This window comes from Pseudophryne corroboree, chromosome 4, assembly GCF_028390025.1.
Source record: "Pseudophryne corroboree isolate aPseCor3 chromosome 4, aPseCor3.hap2, whole genome shotgun sequence".
Taxonomy (NCBI): Eukaryota; Metazoa; Chordata; class Amphibia; order Anura; family Myobatrachidae; genus Pseudophryne; species Pseudophryne corroboree.
The window spans coordinates 217485995-217510692 of record NC_086447.1 but is presented as its reverse complement, the minus strand read 5'-3'; the positions used below and the strand labels follow the sequence as shown (position 1 = coordinate 217510692).

Genomic DNA, 24698 nt, shown 5'->3' with positions numbered 1-24698 from the left:
TAGCAAACAATGAATTTAGAATGCAGTTGTAAAGTTCTTATAAGCTTTTAGTAATGAGCAAGGTTGGCCACATTTTCAATTTGTTTGCAACCATAACCGTTTTCTGCAGTGTCTCTGCCCATGGTCTGGATACAAGCAATCCTTTTGATTTGAGCTTGTTGGAATGAAACATCTGCCTCATCATGGTTCAACGGTTCTCCTCGCACCCAATGTCCTAGCACAATCTGTGCTATCTCTGTGGTGAATTGTACATCATATTCTGTAAGCGGTTCAGTTATTCACACACCATTCAAGATATACGTCATTCTTCCACTGTTGGACAGCAGTCCCTATAGGCTTCTTGTCAGATGTCTAGTTTTCAGTACAAATATCTACTGGGTCTGTCTTTGCAATGGCTCCTGTCCAAAATCTGCAGATGGCTGCAACACTGCAGTAGAAATTGACACTTGTTCTTCATCTGTCAATGTGATAAAATCAAATGACCTCCTTGGAGCTCTGCTCGTAGAGAAATGCCATTCACATGGTTCTGGTATCTCTGGCCACTTTAATTTTAAATTTCACAAGTCCAGCAAGTAGCTGTGATACATCTGATAAAACATAGAGGTCTTTTAAAAGTCTCCAAACTTAATAGGAGTCCCACACAGGTTGTATTTTCACTCTGCTCTTTAAGCTCAAAACAAGCATATTGCCCTTCCAATTTCTACTGAGACTTCTGCACACATTTCTGGGATTTCACCAACGGATTCTCTAATTAAACACATTTCTCTAACGTCCTAGTGGATGCTGGGGACTCCGTAAGAGGACCATGGGGAATAGACGGGCTCCGCAGGAGACATGGGCACTTTAAGAAAGATTTTAGATTCTGGTGTGCTCTGGCTCCTCCCTCTATGTCCCTCCTCCAGACCTCAGTTTGAATCTGTACCCGGACGAGCTGGGTGCTTTTCAGTGAGCTCTCCTGAGCTTGCTGTGAGAAAGTATTTTGTTAGGTTTTTTATTTTCAGGGAGCTCTGCTGGCAACAGACTCCCTGCATCGTGGGACAGAGGGGAGAGAAGCAGCCCTACTCTCTGAAGCTAGGTCCTGCTTCTTAGGCTACTGGACACCATTAGCTCCAGAGGGATCGTACACAGTATCTCACCCTCGTCGTCCGATCCCAGAGCCGCGCCGCCGTCCCCCTCGCAGAGCCGGAAGACAGAAGCCGGGTGTGTATGAGAAGCAAGAAGACTTCGAAATCGGCGGCAGAAGACTCCGGTCTTCACTGAGGTAACGCACAGCACTGCAGCTGTGCGCCATTGCTTCCACACACCTCACATACTCCAGTCACTGTAATGGTGCAGGGCGCAGGAGGGGGGGGCGCCCTGGGCAGCATTTGGACCTCTTTTTGGCAAAAGTGAACATATATACAGTTGGGCACTGTATATATGTATGAGCCCCCGCCAAGAAAATGCATATTTAAGCGGGACAGAAGCCCGCCATTGAGGGGGCGGGGCTTCTTCCTCAGCACTCACCAGCGCCATTTTTTTTTCTCCACAGCTCCGCTGAGAGGAAGCTCCCCAGGCTCTCCCCTGCAGATACACTGTAGAAGAGGGTAAAAAGAGAGGGGGGGGGGGCACATAATTAGGCGCAAAAATCAATATAACAGCAGCTACTGGGTTAACATTGAGTTACTGTGTTATTCCTGGGTTTATAGCGCTGGGGGGTGTGCTGGCATACTCTCTCTCTGTCTCTCCAAAGGGCCCTGTGGGGGAACTGTCTTCAAAAAGGGCATTCCCTGTGTGTGTGGTGTGTCGGTACGCTTGTGTCGACATGTTTGACGAGGAAGGCTATGTGGAAGCAGAGCGGGAGCAAATGAATGTGGTGTCTCCGCCGACGGCGCCGACACCTGATTGGATGGATATGTGGAAGGTTTTAAATGATCATGTTAATTCCTTGCATAAAAGGTTGGAAAAAGCTGAAGCCTCAGGACAGTCAGGGTCTCAGCCCGTGCCTGATCCTATGTCGCAGAGACCGTCAGGGTCTCAGAAGCGCCCACTATCCCAAATTGTTGACACAGATACCGACATGGATTCTGACTCCAGTGTCGATTACGATGATGCAAAGTTACAGCCAAAATTGGCTAAATCCATCCGTTATATGATTATAGCAATTTAAGGATGTGTTGCACATCACAGAGGAAACCCCAGTCCCTGACAAGAGGGTTCATATGTATGGGGAAAAGAAGCAGGTCGTAACCTTTCCCCCTTCACACGAGCTAAATGAGTTATGTGAAAAGGCTTGAGAATCTCCAGATAAACTGCAGATTTCCAAACGGATTCTTATGGCGTATCCTTTCCCGCCAACGGACAGGTTACGCTGGGAATCCTCCCCTAGGGTGGACAAAGCTTTAACACTCTTTTCCAAGAAGGTAGCCCTGCCGTCACAGGATACGGCTACCCTCAAAGATGCTGCTGATAGAAAGCAGGAGGGTACCCTGAAGTCCATTTATACACATTCAGGTACCTTACTGAGGCCGGCGATCGCGTCGGCCTGGGTGTGTAGTGCTGTAGCAGCATGGACGGACACCCTGTCTGAGGAACTTGATACCTTAGACAAGGATACTATATTATTGACTCTGGGGCATATAAAAGACGCTGTCCTATATATGAGAGATGCTCAAAGAGACATTAGTCTACTGGGTTCTAGAATAAATGCTATGTCGATTTCTGCCAGAAGGGTCCTGTGGACTCGGCAATGGACAGGTGATGCCGACTCAAAAAGGCACATGGAGGTTTTACCTTACAAGGGTGAGGAATTGTTTGGGGAGGATCTCTCGGACCTGGTCTCCACAGCCACTGCTGGAAAGTCAAATTTTTTGCCATATGTTTCCTCACAGCCAAAGAAAGCACTGTATTACCAAATGCAGTCCTTTCGATCACAGAAAAGCAAGAAAGTCCGAGGTGCGTCCTTTCTTGCCAGGGGCAGAGGAAAGAAGCTGCACAACACAGCTAGTTCCCAGGAACAGAAGTCCTCCCCGGCTTCCACAAAATCTACCGCATGACGCTGGGGCTCCACAGGCGGAGCTAGGCCCGGTGGGGGCGCGTCTCCGAAATTTCAGCCACAAGTGGGTTCACTCCCAGTTGGATCCCTGGGCAATAGATATTGTGTTTCAGGGATACAAGCTGGAATTCGAAGAGATGCCCCCTCACCGATACCTCAAATCGGCCCTGCTAGCTTCCCCCCTCGAGAGGGAAATAGTGTTAACTGCAATTCACAAATTGTATCTTCAACAGGTGGTGGTCAAGGTTCCCCTCCTTCAACAAGGAAGGGGTTATTATTCGACCATGTTTGTAGTACCGAAACCGGACGGTTCGGTCAGACCCATATTGAATTTAAAATCCCTGAACATGTACCTGAGAAGTTTCTGGTTCAAGATGGAATCGCTGAGAGCGGTCATCGCAAGCCTGGAAGGGGGGGATTTTATGGTGTCTCTGGACATAAAGGATGCATACCTTCATGTCCCCATTTATCAACCTCATCAGGCGTACCTCAGATTTGTGGTACAGGATTGTCATTACCAATTTCAGACGTTGCCGTTTGGTCTCTCCACGGCTCCGAGAATATTTACCAAGGTAATGGCGGAAATGCGGAAGCAAGGGGTCACAATTCTCCCATACTTGGATGATCTCCTCATAAAAGCGAGGTCAAGAGAGCAGTTGCTGATCAGCGTAGCATGTTCTCTGGAAGTGTTACAGCAACACGGCTGGATTCTAAATATTCCAAAGTCGCAGTTGATTCCTACGACTCGTCTGCCTTTCCTGGGCATGATTCTGGACACAGACCAGAAAAGGGTTTATCTCCCGATAGAGAAAGCTCAGGAACTCATGACACTGGTCAGGAACCTATTAAAACCAAAACAGGTGTCAGTGCATCACTGCACTCGAGTCCTGGGAAAGATGGTGGCATCATACGAGGCCATTCCCTTCGGCAGGTTCCATGCGAGGACCTTTCAATGGGACTTACTGGACAAATGGTCCAGATCACATCTTCAGATGCATCGGTTAATCACCCTATCCCCCAGGGCCAGGGTGTCTCTCCTGTGGTGGCTGCAGAGTGCTCACCTTCTCGAGGGACGCAGATTTGGCATTCAGGACTGGGTCCTGGTGACCACGGATGCAAGCCTCCGAGGGTGGGGAGCAGTCACACAGGGAAGAAATTTCCAAGGTCTGTGGTCAAGTCAGGAGACTTGCCTTCACATCAACATCCTGGAACTAAGGGCCATATACAACGCCCTACGTCAAGCGGAGACCCTGCTTCGCGACCAACCGGTTCTGATTCAGTCAGACAACATCACCGCTGTGGCTCATGTAAACCGACAAGGCGGCACAAGGAGCAGGGTGGCAATGGCGGAAGCCACCAGAATTCTTCGCTGGGCGGAGAATCACGTAAGCGCACTGTCAGCAGTGTTCATCCCGGGAGTGGGCAACTGGGAAGCAGACTTCCTCAGCAGGCACAACCTCCACCCAGGAGAGTGGGGACTTCATCAAGAAGTCTTCACGCAGATTGCAAGTCGGTGGGAACTGCCACAGGTGGACATGATGGCATCCCGCCTCAACAAAAAGGTACAGAGGTATTGCGCCAGGTCAAGAGACCCTCAAGCGATAGCTGTGGACGCCCTGGTGACACCGTGGGTGTTCCAGTTGGTCTATGTATTTCCTCCCCTTCCTCTCATACCCAAGGTGCTGAGAATCATAAGAAAAAGAGGAGTGCGAACAATACTCATTGTTCCGGATTGGCCAAGAAGGACTTGGTATCCAGATCTGCAAGAAATGCTCACAGAGGACCCGTGGCCTCTTCCTCTAAGACAGGACTTGTTGCAACAGGGGCCCTGTCTGTTCCAAGACTTACCGCGGCTGCGTTTGACGGCATGGCGGTTGAACGCCGGATCCTAGCAGAGAAAGGCATTCCGGATGAGGTCATTCCTACGATGATAATGGCTAGGAAGGACGTGACCGCTCAACATTATCACCGTATATGGCGAAAATATGTTGCTTGGTGTGAGGCCAGGAATGCCCCTATGGAGTAATTCCAGCTGGGCCGTTTCCCTCACTTCCTACAGTCAGGAGTGACTTTGGGCCTAAAATTGGGTTCCATTAAGGTCCAGATTTCGGCCCTATCCATTTTCTTTCAAAAAGAGCTGGCTTCTCTACCTGAAGTTCAGACGTTTGTAAAGGGAGTGCTGCATATTCAGCCCCCTTTTGTGCCTCCAGTGGCACCTTGGGATCTTGACGTGGTGTTGAGTTTCCTGAAATCCCACTGGTTTGAACCACTCAAAACGGTGGAATTGAAATATCTCACGTGGAAGGTGGTCATGTTACTAGCCTTGGCTTCGGCTAGGCGTGTGTCAGAATTGGCGGCTTTGTCACATAAAAGCCCCTATCTGGTTTTCCATGCGTATAGAGCAGAATTGAGGACCCGTCCACAATTCCTGCCGAAAGTGGTTTTCATCTTTTCATATAAACCAACCTATTGTGGTGCCTGTGGCTACTACTGACTTGGAGGATTCCGAGTTGCTTGATGTGGTCAGGGCTTTGAAGGTTTATGTAGCCAGAACGACTAGGGTCAGGAAAACAGAGTCTTTGTTTATCCTGTATGCTTCCAACAAGCTTGGTGCTCCTGCTTTAAAGCAAACTATTGCTCGCTGGATCTGTAAGACGATTCAGCAAGCTCATTCTGCGGCTGGATTGCCGCTGCCAAAATCAGTTAAGGCCCATTCCACTAGGAAGGTGGGCTCTTCTTGGGCGGCTGCCCGAGGGGTCTCGGCATTACAGCTGTGCCGAGCGGCTACTTGGTCAGGTTCAAACACTTTTTTTTGCAAAGTTCTATAAGTTTGATACCCTGGCTGAGGAGGACCTCTTGTTTGCTCAATCGGTGCTGCAGTGTCATCCGCACTCTCCCGCCCGTTTGGGAGCTTTGGTATAATCCTCATGGTCCTTACGGAGTCCCCAGCATCCACTAGGACGTTAGAGAAAATAAGATTTTACTTACCGGTAAATCTATTTCTCATAGTCCGTAGTGGATGCTGGGCGCCCGTCCCAAGTGCGGACTTCTTCTGCAATACTCGTATATAGTTATTGCTGCAATAAGGGTTATGTTATAGTTGCATAAGGGTTGAACTGATGCTCTGTTGTTCATACTGTTGACTGGATAAGTTTATCACAAGTAGGGAAGCCAATCCCGGGCCATTTTTTTTCAATCCCGGGTATCGGGATTGAAAAATGGTCAATCCCGGGATACCCGGGATTGGCTTTTAAGTGTGTGGCCGCCCCCTCGCCCCGCCCGCCCCGCCCACTTTACTAACCATATACCGCAGGCGGGTGGGGATCTCCTCCTGCACTCCCTCAATACTCGGCTGACGGCACAGCGGGACTTTATGCTGCGCTGGGGGAGCCGGAAGGAGGAAGCCTGGCAGCGTCTGGGCGTCCTGTGGATGCTCAACGCTGATCCCTCAATCCCCGGGATTGGACCTTCCAATCCCGGGATTGAATCCCGCCCATTTTTGGCCCTAAATCCCGGGATCCCGCCGATCCCAATCCCGGGATTGGCCACCATAATCACAAGTTATACGGTGTGATTGGTGTGGCTGGTATGTATCTTGCCCTGGATTACCAAAATCCTTTCCTTGTACTGTCAGCTCTTCCGGGCACAGTTTCTCTAACTGAGGTCTGGAGGAGGGACATAGAGGGAGGAGCCAGAGCACACCAGAATCTAAATTCTTTCTTAAAGTGCCCATGTCTCCTGCGGAGCCCGTCTATTCCCCATGGTCCTTACGGAGTCCCCAGCATCCACTACGGACTACGAGAAATAGATTTACCGGTAAGTAAAATCTTATTTTTAACAACCTGAAGAACATTTTTCTTAAGCCCAAACTGCAACATGCGATGTGATTTTTCAATTAATCACAAACCACTACATATACAATAAACAGGACAGCAAGGGAAAATCAAAACATTATGTTGCATATTTACATGAGTCAATTGGTTATAAACTATTTAACCCCTTCGATCCTGCTTCTGCACACCCAATTGTTTGTGGTTTTCCTTCTTCTGATTGAAGTAAAATAGTACTACGTAACCACTGGATTGAGTACAAATCAATTTACACCTTATAAAAATGACGAACAAAGTATATGCTCAACTTTTTTTTAATCTAGGTCAAAGGTTCTCAAGTGCAGTACTCAAGGCACCACAACGGTCCAGGTATTAGTTTTACCCATGGCTCCACACAGATGGTTAAATTAAATTGGCTGAGGTGCTAATTAAGTCACCTATGGCCAAGCATGCGTAAACTTAATCCCTGAACCACCAAGGTGCCTTGAGGGCGGTGTTTGAGAACCTCTGGTCTAGGTTATCAGACAACACCGGCTATTCATCCTCTTAACATAGTCTATAGTTCATCCAGTGATCCATCTCCACTTTCCAGCGACTGGGTTGATCATTATATAAGCAGACACCCTGTTGCAATTTGGGGTTCTGTCATGAGGCTGAGGGCTTACTGCCTGGATCCTGTATGTATACCATTCTTATGTCATGCACTACATAACAAAGACACTTTGTCTAGAATTGGCCTATAATGCTTGGCTTATAGTGATCATTGTTAAGGAATATGGGGGCAGATGTATTAAGCCTGGAGAAGGCATAAAGAAGTGACAAAGCGGTGGTAAGTGCAAGGTGATAACACACCAGCCAATCAGCTCCAATATGTAAATTAACTGTGAGCTGATAGGCTGGTGCGTTATCACCGCTTTGTCACTTCTTTATGCCTTCTGCAGGCTTAATACATCTGCCCCATGGTTCCATATAAGGTAATACCAACTATATTGTTTATACCCACTATACATATAATGCCAGGTACAATCAGACACAGGAAGAGTAATGTCCTGTTTGTCCTACTGTATAAGGTTATGGCCATTCTCAGGCATAGTTACAATCTTCTTTATCTAACCTCACTGTAGCCCTACACAGGTATTATAGCTTGCATGCTATGCAGAAAGCAAATAATTAAGTATCTGATAATAGCAGGTCTGGTTGTAACTTTCAAAAACAATGCGCACCTGGATGAGCACTGGTATTATGTGTGCACCACACTAGGTGCACACTTAGTCTAGGCAGGCTAAGAAGGGAATTAGAACAGCTTTGTGCATTCCCTATCTCTAATGCACCATATGAGCATGGAGGAAACTGTATCTGTCAGAAAGATGGTGCCTGAACCATACCCCAAACGACTAAAACGCAATGGCCTGAGGTAAGCACCTAACTTTAGGGGTATTGGGTATTTGGCAGATATGAAAGCAATGGCTATAGCTATTTTAGATAACCTGTTAAGTAATACTGGAGAGGAGTCTGGTATCTAAAATAGCTATAGCCATTGCTTGCATATCTGCCAAAACTACATTTCCTCTTGAAGATTTGGTGGTTCTTAGCATTTCCACTATTAGGAAAATGGGAAAACCTTAACTTTTTTTTCTTCAGGAGCTACTTTGAGATCTGTTATTATTGTGTCCATGGCTCGCAGATTACTGGGACAAATACTCTGTATGGATATCTGTATACAATTGCTAAGAAGTGTGGGAATCCTGCGAAGAGGGATGGAAATCCTGTGAGAAGTTTCGTTTTATACTCCATTGCTTCATTTCCAGTAATTAGGGAGTTTCTACAGCAAAGACCCATGGACTCCACCTTTTCATCCAGATCTATTGCTTATGGGCCCAGGACCGTGTTGGATTGCTAATTTTGCTAAAAAGCAGTTGTTGCGATCAAATAGTTGCTGCACAGAAATAGAGAAAAAATGCCCATTGCAGAAATTGCGCCTATTTGGCAAAGAAGGCTCGGGTGCTGGTGCAAAGTAGCATGCTGTATATTTCACCTTTTTGTTGTGGTGGTTTTTTTTTTCTCCACTCAGCACTTAAGCAAATGTTGAAATATGGTGCATATGTGGCTTAGGGGAAGATGTACTAAGCAGTGGAGAAGTTGCCCATGGCAACCAATCAGCACCTGTGTATAATTTTATAGTATGCAAATTATAGATGTTACTTCAGTGCTGATTGGTTGCTATGGGCATCTTCTCTACGGGCTCACTTCTGCGCGCTCTCTTTTCATTGCTTAGTACATCTCCCCCTTAGTTTCTTTGCGGTCTTTCCTATTTTGTTGCTTGGGTGGGTTATGTACATCCCATTGCAATAGCTGTGCCTGCCATGAAGTATTGAAAAGGCAGAAAATTATAATTACTGACCATGCCTTGTAATACTCCATTTGCACTTCTGATTTCCTACCCAAGTAGTTTGAGATGTTAAATTTTTGTACAAAATGGATAAAACTGAGCATGGGCATATTTATTTTCTCTTTTTTGTTTTGTTTCAGTTTTGCGTAGTGCTATCAAAATAATAAGCTTTAGACAGTGTAAAAAATAAGTATAAATCCAGAAAATACTCTGCCTAACAATGTGAAGAATAATTACACCAAACTTTAGAATGTAAGCTCTCACGAGCAGGGCCCTCTTTCCTCATGTGATTATCCTTTTCTTAATGTAATAATCTGCAACTGCAACAAATCCAGCGGTCTTCTGCCACCCTGATGCTTATGTCAGTGTCATCTGCTGATGTAGCTATGTTTATTTACCCTGTACTTGTCCTATACTGTCTTCAACTGTAAGTCACTGTTTTGATTATTCTTTTATGTACTCTGTAATTGGACGCTGCGGAACCCTTGTGGTGCCATATAAAATAAAGGATGATGATAAGAGCGCTCTCCAAGTACACACACTTTTTTTTTTTCTTTTTTCAAAATATTTTTATTCCAATTTCTCGCAGTACAAAGAAGAAAATGCATAAATAGCAATTTGGTACATTGAATAGTGAGACAGTGAAATATTACAGGGTAGATATATTGCCACCCTGCCAGAGGGCCACAGGAAATCGAATAATCAATCTCACAGCTGAACAAGGAGAAATCTGAACCCATTTTCAAAATTTTCCTCAAATAAAACATTTAAACATTCTAATGGAAAAAATCGTGTGTGTAACAAGTAATAGCAGATAATAAAATTTATGAGCATAATGCAAAATGGCAAGAAGAAAACAGACGTAGAACAGACGTCTTCCGCTGATGCCAATATATTATATCCAATTCTCCAGATATAGACACAATAACTAAAACAAAATAAAATAAAACCGAAAGGACTTAAAACATTTAAAGTAGTTAATGCCCGTTAGAGGTCACGGGCCGTCAGTCCATCCATGGAGATATTCCCAATTCTAAGAGAGCAGTTTCCCAATCAGCCCGGTAATACAGGAGAATAAAAAGAGAGAGAGCAAAGAAAAGCTAAAAGAGGGGATAGAAAGGTGCGGTATTCAAAGACCTAAGGGGTTAGGATGATCTATAGAGTGGAGTAAATACCATGAAGTAGATTGGAAGCAGTTGTGAAGTGCTTGTCTAGTGGTCATGGGAAGTGTCCGAATATAATTATCCCAACACTGGAATAAAGTTGGAGTGAGTTTTTCTTTATGGATGGAAGCCTCCAGCCAATCCATGGTAAACAAAAAGAATAGTCTGGATGTTACCATTGAGAGACTGGGAGTAGAATCATGAATCCACTGTTGTAAAATAGCTTTTCTGCTAGCCGCTGACAATATCACAAGAAGCTTTTTGTTGGTCCTTGGGATGTCCGTCTGGTCTGCTAAATAGCCAAACAGAGCCCAAGACATAGTGCAACGGAAAGACACGTCTAGCGTCGTAGTTCCATATTGATGTACCTCATGCCAAAACTTTTTAATTTAAACCACAATCCCAAAAACAATGCAAAAGATCCGCCCCATCAGTTAAACATTTGGTGCATCTCGCTTCTTCCGAGATGCCCATTAAATATCGGCGATTAGGTGAGATATAGGCTCTATGGAGCATTTTATAGGTAATTTCTTGGTACGAGCTAGCTGGAATGAGTTTCAGAGTCAGCTGAAAATGATTTAAGAGGGAGTCAGGGGTGACCGATGGAATGCGGGAGGACCATTGGGACAGTTCTGGAAGATCCGTAGTAGGGTCAATTTCTATGCGTATGCGTGCATAAATAGTCGAGATTGAATAGAAGCCAGAGCAGAGAAGTATGAGAAGAGGATCTAGAAAATCATAGTCCGTCAAGTTGGGCAAAACAGTTTTAAGATAGTGGACTGCCTGGAAGTGGGAAAACTCCTGTTGAGGGTGTAAGCCATATTTATCCTTCGCTTCTGCAAAAGACAACGGGAGGTGGGAGGCATTAAGCAAGTCGCGTAGGTTACGGATACCAGAAGAATACCAGGCAGTGAAGGGTCTCAAGGCCCTCCCCTCCTGAAACTCCAGGTTGCCGACTAGAGGTCGCGAAAGCGAGTAGAAATATTGAAGCTTAAGAGGCTTCCTTGCCATTCTCCACGCCTGTATAATGGGAAATAGTAATAAATTATTAGTGATACTTAAGGGCAATTTGGAAGATCTGGCATGCAGTATGTAGCTGAGAGATAGAGCAGCGCAGAATTGTGAGTCTAGAGTGGAGTCTGTATAGTAATTGTTATCTCCGAGCCAGTCCAAAGCAATGCGAAGGAGACTGGCAAGGTTATATTGTTTGATGTTGGGCAGGTTAACTCCACCTCTAAGTACTGTTTGGGACAATTTTTTCATACTAATCCGGGGTCGTTTTCCAGACCAGATGAAATTGGTAATTGAAGTATTCAGTGAGGATAGGTCTGAGCTAGATAATAATAAAGGAGTCATCTGTAAGATATAAAGAAGTTTCGGGAAGCTAGCCATCTTGAACAGGTTGCAGCGTCCTAGCAAGTTCAGAGGAAGAGTTTGCCAAAGACCAAGCTCCGTTTTAACCTTGCGCAAAACCGGGGTAATATTGTATCGATACAAATGACAAGGATTTGTGGGGAGCGCAACACCTAGAAAAGTTATATAAGTAGTCGCCCATTTAAAGGGAAAGGTGTCCCCCCACCCTGTTCTCGCCCATCCAAATATGGCCAATGCCTCCGACTTCCCATAGTTAACAGAAAATCCAGCGAAAGAAGAAAAGCGGTCTATTGTGGTGATCAATTGGGGGATCAAAAGGTGGGGGTTGGACAAAAAAAAGGAGAAGGTCATCAGCGAATGCCACCACCCTCAATTTCTGAGCACCCACGGCAATGCCTTTGTATTCCCTAAGTAACAGAATAAACCTGATAAGGGGTTCCAACGCCAGATTAAAGAGATGGGGAGATAACGGGCATCCCTGTCTGGTGCCTCTTTCCAATGTGAAGGGGGCGGATGCTACACTATTAACTAAAACTTGTGCCACAGGGTTAGTGTAGATGGTCTGCACCAAGTTACGAAACAATGGGCCAAAGCGTTGGTGGATAAGCACTCTAGCCAGATGAGGCCAGGCGATCTTATCAAACGCCTTTTCTGCATCTAGATTTATAATATTACTTTTGGCCTGACAAAGATGAGTATGAGATATTGCAGCCAGGGCTGCTCTTATTCCCCGTGTGGATTGTCTACCCTTGACAAAACCCATCTGCGCAGGTGAAATTAGGCGGGGTAGGCAGGTCTGTAATCTGTTAGCCATTATTTTAGTTAGGATTTTAAAATACTGGTTGAGGAGCGAGATAGGGCGGTAAGAGCCTACAAGGGAGTCTTGCCTCATTAAAACGGAGGGGGGTCTCTCCTGTCTTAAGGATATGGTTATATAGCTTAGTTAGAACAGGGAGTACGTCGGCAGTTAGCATCTTATAGAATTCAGCACTAAAGCCATCAGGACCAGGGCTTTTCCCATTAGGGAGGGACTTAATAGTGGCCTGAACCTCATCATCTGTGATAGGAGCATCTAATAAGTCCCTTTCCTCCTATGTGAGCTCCGGCAGCTGTGCTTCGCTCAAAAAGGATTGGCCATCTAGCACACTATCAGCATCCGCAGTATAAAGAGATTTATAGAAGCGCATAAAAGCAGAACAGATATCAGTGGGATTGGAAAGGATAGTTCCAGAACTGTGTAACGCATCGACCCATGTTTTATTCAACGGTCCTCTGACTAAATTAGCCAGAAGCTTTCCTGACTTATTTCCCCACCTATGGAATTTATTCCTTCTATAGTCATAGCTCATTTGGGCTTGTTCAGTAAGGAAGGTGTCATAGATTTGTTTTGCCATGAGGTACGTTTCCCTGTGGATAGGACTATCGCATTGTATATAGGTACGATAAGCAAGCGTGAGCGCCGTACTCAGCTCTTGCAATTTAGCGTTAAATTTCCCTGTGGATAGGACTATCGCATTGTATATAGGTACGATAAGCAAGCGTGAGCGCCGTACTCAGCTCTTGCAATTTAGCGTTAAATTTCCCTGTGGATAGGACTATCGCATTGTATATAGGTACGATAAGCAAGCGTGAGCGCCGTACTCAGCTCTTGCAATTTAGCGTTAAGTTTCTTGCGTTTTAGAGTTAACATAAGAAATAATGTCCTCTAAGGACAGCCTTAGAGGCCCCCCCAAAAAGTGGGGTATTAGATTCTTGTTCCAAATTGTCAGTGACATAGTCAAGCTAGGTATGTTTAAGATGCAGCAAGAAATCCTCGGAGTGTATGAGATATGCCGGGAACCTCCAACATTTGGAGATACATTGAGGTAAAGCTAAGTGTAGGGATAGAGTTACGGGGGCATGGTCTGAAATAATAATGTCTTTGACCGAGGTGTGAGATACTTTAAAGAGCAGATATTTAGATAAGAATAAATAATCAATGCGAGAGTGGGTGGAATGTGGATGTGAATAAAAAGAATAGTCTCGATGGAGGGGATGATGTATACGCCAAGGATCTAGTAAAGCAAGTTGAGAACAGAAGGAGAGAAGAAGAGTGGAAGACGAACCGGGTCTGTTGGTACTCACCCCTGATCGGCCTATGGACGGATCGACGACCGTGTTGAAGTCACCCCCTAAAATCAGATTCTGACCTCCCCAAGATAGGACTCTCTGGAGAATATCTGCAAAAAAAAGTTTTAGATCCAGTAGGTGCATAAAGGTTCAAAGAGGTATAAATCGTGTTATCAATAGAGACATCCAACAAGATAAATCCTACCTTCGGGGTCAATAAAAAAAATTTAAGAATGGAATATTGGAGATTTCTATGAAAGAGGATAGCGACACCCCTAGTTCTGTTAGTATAAGGAGCAAAGATATACTCTCCAATCCCAAGGGGCTTTCAAGGAGACATAGGAGTTGTGTAACCAGTGTGTCTCCTGCAAAAATACAATGTGAGGGGTCATACGGGAGAGGTGTGCGAGCACCTTTTTACGTTTAATGGGGCTATTAAGACCCTCCACGTTCCAGGATATTATATTAAAATAAAAAAGTGGGGCGGTTACCGGGCCAGAGGGTTGGGAAGTGGTATTGTCAGTCATACTACCCTATCCCCACAGGAGGAGAGTAGAGCAGCAAGATATCCTAGTTAAATCGGTGTCCCTCCCAGTCCCAGCGAGCAGGGAGGAGCCAACCTATGGAGGACAGAGACCTAGCGTTCCAGCAGGCAAAATAGAAATAAAAATAAACATTCAAGAACAACAAACAGCGTATCCTTAACACTACGTGACCCGCAGGTGATAACATTTGAAAAAGGGAGCAAACATTAAGAAGAACTTAAAAGTCAAGTATCAGTAGCAGCAAAGTGGGCCTTCGCCGCCAATGGATCATCGAAGAAGAGCAGTTTTCCATTTTGAAAGACTCGAAGGCGGGCCGGGTATAGCAATGAGAACTTGACTTTATCTTCAAATAGCTGTTTGCATAGTGGGGCGAACTCTCTGCGCCTATTAGCGACATAGGTGGAGAAGTCCTGGAATATAAGCAATCTTTCCCCCTTGTAAAGTAGAGACTCCGACTTACGATAGTGATCCAATAGCTTGGTTTTGTCTGCGTAATTGAGAATTCTCATAATAACAGGGCGAGGGCGTCCAGCAGAGTCTCTGCACTCAGGACCCAAACGATGAGCCCTTTTCGATGGCTAAAAGTGATCCGTGGAGGTCCATGTCCAGTTTTTCTGGCAACCATGTAGAAAGAAGGTCCAGCAACGTATGGCCTCTCACCAACTCCAGAATGCCCACCACCCGCAGGTTATTATGAAGGCTCCGATTCTCCAAGTCGTCGAGCTTGTCAGTAAGGCCTTTAATTTCTTTAGTTTGGGCCTCTATAGTGGTCTGTGCAGACTGTAGGTCATCTTCCAGCGTCGAGACTCTCTGCTCGACATCATCTAGACGGCCATTGTGTTGGGTCAGGGTGGAGTCAATGACCTCCTTGTTTCCCGCCAATTTTTCATCTAGGTGAGGCCCAAATACCGCTGCAATATCTGTAGGTTTCATTTTAGGCTGTTTAGTAGCCGCAGTGTTGGTACGTTTCTGTTGGGAACGAGAACGAGTGGTGGAGCAGTCAGTCGGAAGAATTTCTGTGGAAAGTATCTTCACGAACGCCCGATGTAGGGCCAGAGGAGGACATAGGTGTGGACACCAGGAATTCTTCCATGTGAGGTTACAAAAGATAGAAATACACTATAGGCAGTAGTAATTCGTGCAGAGAGTAGATTGTCCTTTTCACTGCTGTGACCCTCATCAATCTAGAGAGTTGCATCTTCATGATGCAAGGAGGCATGGTAAAAGTCTTGTGCAGTTAAGACGTGAAGGAACAATATGTCTGAGGCACCCATGTTACATTGCAGCGTGACAGAGCGGAACAGCAGGAAGTGATGACAATAAGCCTACCGTTGATATATGTTGTAAAAGACAAAGGCAACACCCATAGACGTATAAGGCCTCCGGCCATCAGAAGTAGTGGCAGGGCCACTAAGCAGTCAGGGGGGAGAAAGTACCTTGATCCTATCCCAGGATGTTGCGTGGTGTCCCCCTGTAACGGCTTCTCTGCAGTGCAGCAGGCTACCTCAACAGAGCTGACACATACCCCACAGGGCTAGGAACACAGGGCAGCTGAGGCTGAAGCTTTATCCTGCAATATGTGGAGAGGCTGGTGTCAGGGAGCGTAATGCCGTCTGTTTCGGCATGGGAGGCGGTCTTGTCAGGGGATCCCCCCAGCAGGTGAATGTAATAATAGCGGCACACAGGGGTTCAGGGCCAGCACAGCCCGCAGTCAGGATCCTCCGCGGCAGCCAGCATTCAAGCACAGCCTGAGCCTGGGGATCCAAGATGGCCACTGCAACGTTCAGGAGGCAGCCCTTCTTGTCAATCATCCGCAGCTCCGGCTCTCCTCCCGGGCAGTAGCCTCGGCCGCTGGAGACCTCAGGTGGCCAGAGAGGTGATCAGGTGGTGGGGGAGTAGCAGGATTCAATCCCCAGCGTCCGAACACGCTGCCGCGGGACGTCCGCGTCCCGGAGCTCCAGTCCCGGGTAGGCGCTATACGCGAATCCCCGGCTTTAAGGCATGCCAAGGCCGCAACCTACAGGGACCGAACCAGCGGTCCCCCGGCTCCGCAGCCGTCAGCGGCCGGTCCTGAAGGGTGTTGGGGAGGGTGAGGAGGCACAGTGAGCGGGCTGTATAATGGCAGGAGCCCAGCAAGGGGATAAATAAGAGGGTGAAGCAGGAGCTCTGTGAAAAAGCAGCCTCTCCCCAGTGCCGCCAGGCCACGCCCCCCAAGTACACACATTTAAATCACCAAAAAAGTGTGCAGGATATCTCACCTGCCTTTGCACACAATGGAAATCTTGTAAATCTTGTAGTTACTTGTTTAGAATAAAATCAATTCCCTCAAGCTAAGATAAATAATAATGACTCCTTGTCAGCATTGGCTGGTGAGGTACAGTTCTTCATGCATCTGAAAAAAAGTGCCTCCTCTACCTCATCTCATCATTGCTTTGTTCTGTGCTGTATCGGTAATCCTCTATGCACCTGTGATTTCCAGACTGCAGTTACTCATACCCCTTTCACATCGCATCAAAAACCCGGTATATTGACGAGTTTTAGCCGCGTCAACCTGGGTCGAGCTGCAATGTGAAAGCACCATAGTGAATTTACCGGGTCCAAAAACTCGGTATTTCAACCTGTGTTAAAAGAAGGATCCTACACGGTTTGGACCCGGTACATTTGGCAGTGTGAGCCTCAGACCCAGTATATTCAACCCTGGAATCTTAAAAAGGAGGTGATAGGCCTGGGGTGGCCAACCAGTCAGTGACAAAGGGCCAAAAAACCTTGTTAGGTACGTCAAAGAGCCAACATCGAGCGGATGGCGTGCATGCAAAAATGGAATGTGGCCTTGTGCCTGCTAGACCACACCCCTGGTATAAAATACATTGAAAAAGCCAGAACGCCATAAAATTAATTTTTTTTTAAGCCAGATCCATTGAAAAATCTACTTTCACATAAAATAATTGAAAAAGCCAGATTCACATAATAAACTTCAGCTCCCCCATGTGTCACTCCAGCCAACACCCTCCTGTCACTCCAGCAAGCTGCCCCATGTGTCACTCCTGCTAGCACCCTCCTATGTCACTCCAGCCAGCTCTCCCATGTGTCACTACTGCCAAGACCCTGCTGTGTCACTCCAGTCAGCTCTCCCATGTGTCACTACTTCCAGCACCCTCCCGTGTCACTCCAGCCAGGACCCTCCTGTGTCTCTCCAGCCAGCTCTGCCATATGTCATTCTAGCACACCCTCATGTATCACTACAGCCCCCCCATCAACTCATGCCATTGCAGTAGTCCCTAATGTGTCCTCTGTTTGCTGGTGGGTGTCTCACCTCTAGTATCTGACTCCTTCAGTTTTCAGTCCCTGAAGTGCAGCGGTTTCTCTATCTGTTGTGGTCACATGATTTAGAGTTGTGAGCCACATTTGAATAAAAGAGCCACATTCGGCTCAAGAGCCACAGGTTGGCCACCACTGTGATAGGCTGTCTCCCTGCATGATGTCGCCAGCCTGAACCCGGAAACAGGCATCACTTTGTAAACAGTGGGTGAGCTTTTATACAGCATTCAAGTGCTTTTACAATATGGCACCCTGGAGTGATGACAAAGTTAGGGAGTTGTTAATGATTAGAGGGGAGGCAGAAATCGCCAAGCAAATTACAGGCAGGATGCAATAACCTATAAAAACACAGCTGAGACTATCACAAAGTCTCTCCAGACATGTGCTCTGTCGGCCATTATTGCTGCACTGCTCGGAGCACTCCCCAGCCCCTCCTTTCACTATGAAACGTCATATGAGACAGAAAAGTCCATTTAAAGTGACATCACACTGTTTTAAATGGGTAAACCGGGTTCAGTGTGAAAGGCATCAACCCGGGAATAACCTGGTAATAATAACCCGGCTCCAAAATGCGATGTGAAAAGGGGGTATAGCTTGTTCAGACCCGAGTCGGACGCATGTTCAAAAGCTGGGTCCCTACCGGATTTGCGATGTGAAAGCGGTATAATTCACTAGTGCTATCATGGCAGCTTTCAATCAAGGCTATAAAAGGCCCCGATGGCTGTGGCTCACAAGCCAACCCTGTATAGATGTTTCCCTCTGTACCTGAGAGGTGAGTTCATGACCCGATGTAGCCAAGCTCATTCATCCCGCAGCACGGCCCCACGTGCTGCGGCTATTCGTACCCACGATCGCACCATAGAAAGCCTATGGGGCACTTGAGAAAAAAAATCAGCAAACCCTGATGGTGCACACGTTGCCCAGAGTGTATGCACAAAGGTGTGATTCAGACATTATCAGAAAGGTGGCGGAAAAGTGATGGACATTCCAGAGCAGCGACTGGGAGGTGGCCTCAAGTGGACCCAAAAAATTTAGTGTCATGAGCGTGTCAGTGCAAGCAGGCTGCATTCCTAGACGCACAGCAGCTTCCATAGTGACCATATTTGGATGGACGTGAGGGTGTGCTGATGGTGGAGACACTAGAATCACCGGCAGTGTTACTGCATGCAGGGTCATAGAAAGTGGGCATTTGAAGGCTTGCACCTTCAGGCACACACTAGTGCACAAGGGGTAGGTGCTATTTTGTAGTGAGTGCTTTAACTTTCTAAAATACCACTGTTTTTTTGTGTTTGAAGCACTATGTTTCTGAACTGCTCAGGAGCGGTTCTTGGTGCGGGCAAGCAGTGCCTTCACCCAGGGCGCTGCGGCCGCAGTCACCCCGCAGGCACCGGTGCCTACCCGCACCCCGCTGCCCGCTCCACGGCTGCAGCAGACACCTTGGGCTGGGTGGGCATCCGCTGCAGCCGGCTCCAGGGACAGACACTAGAGGTCAGTATTGACCTCTAGTGTCTGCGCAGCGCTGCTATGGGAGAGACGTCATGACGTCTCTCCCATAGAGAGGAGCCGACGGCCAGATGGAGCAGCAGCAGCGGTCGGAAAGCAGAAGCGGGGCAGTGGTAAGTATTTGTTTTTATTTTTGTGTGTGTAAGCGGCGACAGGGGGCACAGCTACAGGGGGCATATCTACGGGTGGCATATCTACTGGAGGCAAATCAACTGGGGGCACAACTACTTGGGGCAAATCTGGGGGCACAGCTACTGGGAGCATAACGGTGGCCACGTCCCTCCCCTATGAAGCCACGCCCCTATTTTTTTTGCACGCACTGTTTTGCCGCGCCGGGGCACCAGTGGAAACTTTCGCACTGGGCGCCACAAGGTGTAGAACCGGCCCTGGAACTGCTTCCCATAATGTTCATACAGCCTTTATCATGCATATCCTCCACATTATATTAAATCATACTTGCCTACATTTCTATTCTCCTCTCTGGGAGATACCCGGAGAGGAGCAGCAGGTGGGTGGCGACGGGGGTGGGACCAGGCAAATGGCATCATTAGGCCCCTCCCACTGCACAAGAAAATACCACGATTGGTTGGTATTTGCATGGGGCAGAGCTTCAATGACGCAATTTACATATAATCACATCATTAAGTCCCGCCAGGTCCGCGATTTTTCCCTATTTAGCTACGCCAGGGGTACCCATTCTTCCGGGGATGCGGGGGACTACCCGAGAAACCGGGTGTGTCCTGCAGAATCCGGGAGAGTAAGTAAGTACGTATTAAATGCTATTGTGCACCATTGTATCATTTGCTAGATTTTCTGTACTTTAACTTATACCTATTTGGTTGTATGGTCCTGTTTTACTAGCTGTAGATAAACAAGCCTGCCCTAGTCCATCGAATGAAAGCCTTTTCTTTGGTCATGATTTTAGTATGATCAACTGAAATCTAAAGTACAGTGCAAAATTAAAGTCCTAACATTTGTGGGCTACATGCAAAAGTAGCCAGTATTTACCCTGCACAGAAAAAAATATATACCCACCCAAATCTAAATCCTAGTACAGAACCCCTTAGCAAATTTTTTATTTTTATTTTAGAAATTATCTTTCAAGTTCATTTGACTACATTGTTTTAAGAATCGAGGCCTTCTGTGTCAATGTTTACTTTTAAGCACCAGCTTTTACCCTTTTCCAGTAGCGTTTTGCTGTCTGCTGCTCTTCCTGGTTTTGAACGTTCGATAGAAAGCGGGTCAATGGGTTGTCCGTCTGTACCCCCCACCCCCTTCCATAATAGCTCACTGATTTTAACCTTAATTTCATTCAAACTCATGGTAACGAGCATTTCCGGAATCCATAGAGCCCTATGTTTAGATTATTAGAAATTCTAATTGCATTCTAAATCTCTCCTACCTGATTCCTGAGTTGGTATGGTTAATCTGTAGTGCAGCTGGATTAACACTGTGCAATGAGAGGTTAGGAAGCTAGACCGAAAAAGCTAAACATTAGAACTACTCTCATGCTTAGACAAGTGTTTTTGGTTTGTGCCGTTGTGTGTTCCTTCTACTCCTCAATGATCTTTCCAATTTTAAATCCCATCGTGCCTTTTGACAATTCTACAGCTTTTTATTATGCTGGATTGTTTATTTTACTTAGGTTCTTCTATGTGCATTTGTATTTTAAATTTCATTGTGTGTTTCAAAAATAGAAAAAATTCTATATAAATTTGTTTGTGAGCTTTCTAAGAAACATGGGATTTGAAAATCTGGTAACATGTATTTATATTTTTCAGGTGTATATCAGAGTGCCTAAGGATCATGAAGAGGCTTTTCTTCGCTTTATTTACAGTGGTTTACTTGACCTCTGTGCAATCTCAAATAACTCAAAAATATCTGGAGGAACTTGGGTCAGATATTGGAATCCAGGTGTTTAACCAGGTGGTGAAGACCAAGCCTCAAGACAATGTGGTCATTTCTCCCCACGGAGTTGCTTCTGTGCTGGGCATGCTTCAGCTGGGAGCAGATGGCAAGACAAAAAAGCAGCTGACAACGGCAATGCGGTATAAAGTGAATGGTCCGTCTTTGTCTGCCTCTTGTAACTTTGAGGGTACAGTAGATGGGCTATAGAATGTATGTATGGAAGGACTATATTTATGATATTAGAATGCTGCTGTATCAGTTTCCCTCATATTTTATGGGCAAGACTTCATAAGTGGTTACACCTTTAAAAGTCGTACGTGTTGTGTTTTTTTTTTCTCCCCCTAATACAAATTAGTTTTCGGTTTAGAGCCTATTTTAAAGGTTGATGGAATTTTAAAACTGAATTTGGCCACGTTTAAAACTTTCTTGCCAGATCTTCTGTTGCCAAAATGACTTCTCTTTTTCTGCACAGCCGTTGGTAAAATACTCAAGAAGAACAAAAAGGCGATAGTCGCAAAAAAGAATAAAGATATTGTCACGACGGCCAATGCTGTGTTTGCCAACAGCGGATTCAAGATGGAGGAAGCCTTTGTTAACAAGAATAAAGAAATCTTTCACAGCCAAGTAAGAAGTGTAGATTTCCAGGATGCAAACGCTGCCGCCTATATGATTAATCAGTGGATAAAGAATGAAACAAAGGGTAAGCATTCCACAAAGGTGCTAGATTTACTAATATATGTTTTATGCAGCAGATGTGTAATATAGAAGCAGTGTGCATGAAACAAAAGTGGTCTTATCAGGTTTTATTTTCACTTTTTACATTTTTTTTTTAATAGTAATTGAAACTTATAAGAATATAAAGTGCTTAAGAGAAAATAAAATCTTATTGAACGTCTTGATTGTAAAATCTGAAGATTTTGTTTTTTTTATTGCCAGTCTTGAGTCCCGGCAGCCCTTCGTTCGGGATCCTGGTGCCGGCATTTTGATCCATGTCTGTATACCAGAGTCGGGATTCCGACTGCCGGGGTCCTGACTGGATGGATCCCCTCCAAAGTTATGGGGAATCCTTTTATCTGGTGGGATACCTCTGTCAAGGCCAATGGGTGCCATCCGTCATAAAATGTTTTAAATAGTTTGCCTCATGCACATCCAGTATTCGGATCCCATTTACATCTGACTGAATACGGCAAATCTCTGCATTCTCAATTACATTATCTATCATTTTATTCATTGTGTAATTATAAGGGATACAAAAGTGGGGGTGTAGTATGGTTTGCTGGCGGTCGGGGTCCCGGCAACCAGCATACCGGCGCCGGAATCCCGACCGCCGGCATACTGACAGCTGGGCGAGCGCAAATGAGCCCCTTGCGGGATCGCTGCGCTCACCATGCTTCGGGCAGGGTCCTCTATTCTCCCTCCAGGGGGGTCGTGGACCCCCAAGAGGGAGAAAAGATGTCGGTATGCTGGCGGTCAGGATTCCGGCGCCGGTATGGTGGTCGCCAGGAGGCCAGCTGCCGGCAACCTGAAGAACACCCCAAAAGTGGTGGTCTGTAAATTTATTTGACTTTCCAGCAATTGAATGGTATCTAGTTGTCACCTAATCATAGATCGCAGACTAAAAAATAAAATAAATTGCATGTATACCAGCAAAGAAATACTGGAAACCTACACATTCACATTCTTTTAAAGAATCAGTTTAAGGTGAGATACTGTACACATACCATAAGTGGAACTGGGGAATTCTGGCCGTGGCTAACCTTTCTATGTACTGCATTAAAGAATTTGTTTTTTCGTGTTTCTCTTGAATGTAATTACTAGGCATGATCGAGAACCTTCTCTCGCCTGAGTTGTTGGACGGCTCAATGACTCGAATGGTCGTAGTAAATGCACTGTATTTCAAGGGTCTTTGGAAATCTCGTTTCCAGCCAGAAAATACAAAAAAGCGCACTTTTCATGGTCCAGATGGCAAGACCTATCAAGTCCCAATGCTGGCCCAACTTTCTTTGTTCAGGAGTGGTAAGTGTAATGTCAGAGCCTTGTTTTTTTACGGAAGTTTGATAGGTTAGTGAGCTACTTAATCTTTAGTACAGATTTGCCCTCCAACACTATTGCTGCAGTTGCGATCAACAGCCCTTCCCGGCGTGCTAGGTCCGGTATGGCTCAGCTTGCGCCAAGCTACTTTTTCGCTTGAATGTGCGTCATTTTTGTTGCAATGCAGCAAAACCAGTTACTGAGACTGCGCTGATTAATTTGATATGTGGCACTTTTACATCTGTGCGCGTTTTAATCTGTATACAAAGTGCTACCATGCTGCGGCCATGTGCTGTTTTTGTTTTCTTATGCCAAGTTCCATTTTGTGCTTCATCTGCACCTTTGTACATATATAATTCCTGTGTGGTTAAAGTCGCAGACCAGCATCTCTGGTACAGATTGGTGTTTTACTGCATCTGCAGTGCGAATAAGATGCAAATTAAAAAAACAATCGCTACGCTACACCGCTCAGCATGGTGCTCTCGTGCCAGGAGTTTTACGCATGAGGACACATCTGTAAATATGTGATTATTCAAGGGTATGCCTTAGCCCAAAGTGTATATCTATCATCCTCCCTACAGTCTTGTCATTGAAATCGTTTGTTGAGCTGTCAATACTAGATTTTTTTTGGGATTTTTTTTTTGTGATATACTGTATGGACTATATGGTGTTCTAACCTTGTGCATGACCCGCCTGTGTACATACAATGGCCAGATGTGCTCATAATACATCATGTATGGAGAAATATGTGCATCCATGTGTTTCCGGTCTACTGTCAGCATTAGACTATTTTCAAATGATTGTTTATGCGGTGTGTGTGTGTGTATATTTTATATAAGTATAAGCTCTAGTACTGGACAATACTTGTTGCACATCCTCCATCTATACTTTCTGTTGAGGCCCTCTTTAGAATAAATCAGTATAAATGATTAAACCATTGGCTTGCTTGATCACGTATTTGCTTGATTGCTTCACTTCAGCGTCTGTGTTTCTGTATGAAGCTGCTGATTGCTATATTCCAAGCCCTAATTAAATACCTGCCTCTGTGGGACCCACTGAGTTACATCATATACAGCACAGATGCTGTACACTTAACATATGGAATATTCATAGCAGTGACGTGCGGTGAGGTCAGTGGCTGGGGAGGCACTGGCTAGTATCAGAGCCAGGTTTACTCCATATACCACCCTATGTATAGTCCATCCCATCTGCAAGCAGCACAGCAATGGGCAGCAATCACAGGGCCTAATTCAGTAGCAGTTGTAAAACTGCTAAAATCACAGATGGACGCTTTTCGGCGCGCGTGGACTTTCACATTGCGATCGCATCCTGGGAGGATGCGTTCGCAATGTGAGTGACAGGCGGCGGGCGTTCGGGGGGATGGCGACACAGCATTGGGGCGGGGGAGAAGGAAACGAGTGTTATGGTCATTTTCGGGGCGCCCCAATGTTGTCGCCTGGGTTTCTTGCGATAAAAAACATGGCGGAGATGCGC

The 24698-nt window shown here is 45.8% G+C and overlaps 1 protein-coding gene across 1 annotated transcript in view; it reads left to right on the top strand.

The window, feature by feature from the left end:
* The window catches only part of SERPINE2 (serpin family E member 2), a 74549-nt gene that overhangs the window by 29482 nt on the left and 20369 nt on the right, over positions 1–24698 (top strand). The window contains exons 2-4 of the mRNA XM_063915916.1: positions 21047–21327; positions 21646–21873; positions 22992–23189. Coding sequence (XP_063771986.1) covers positions 21072–21327; positions 21646–21873; positions 22992–23189 — 682 coding nt within the window. The 5' untranslated portion in view covers positions 21047–21071. The remainder of the gene's footprint in view (positions 1–21046; positions 21328–21645; positions 21874–22991; positions 23190–24698) is intronic.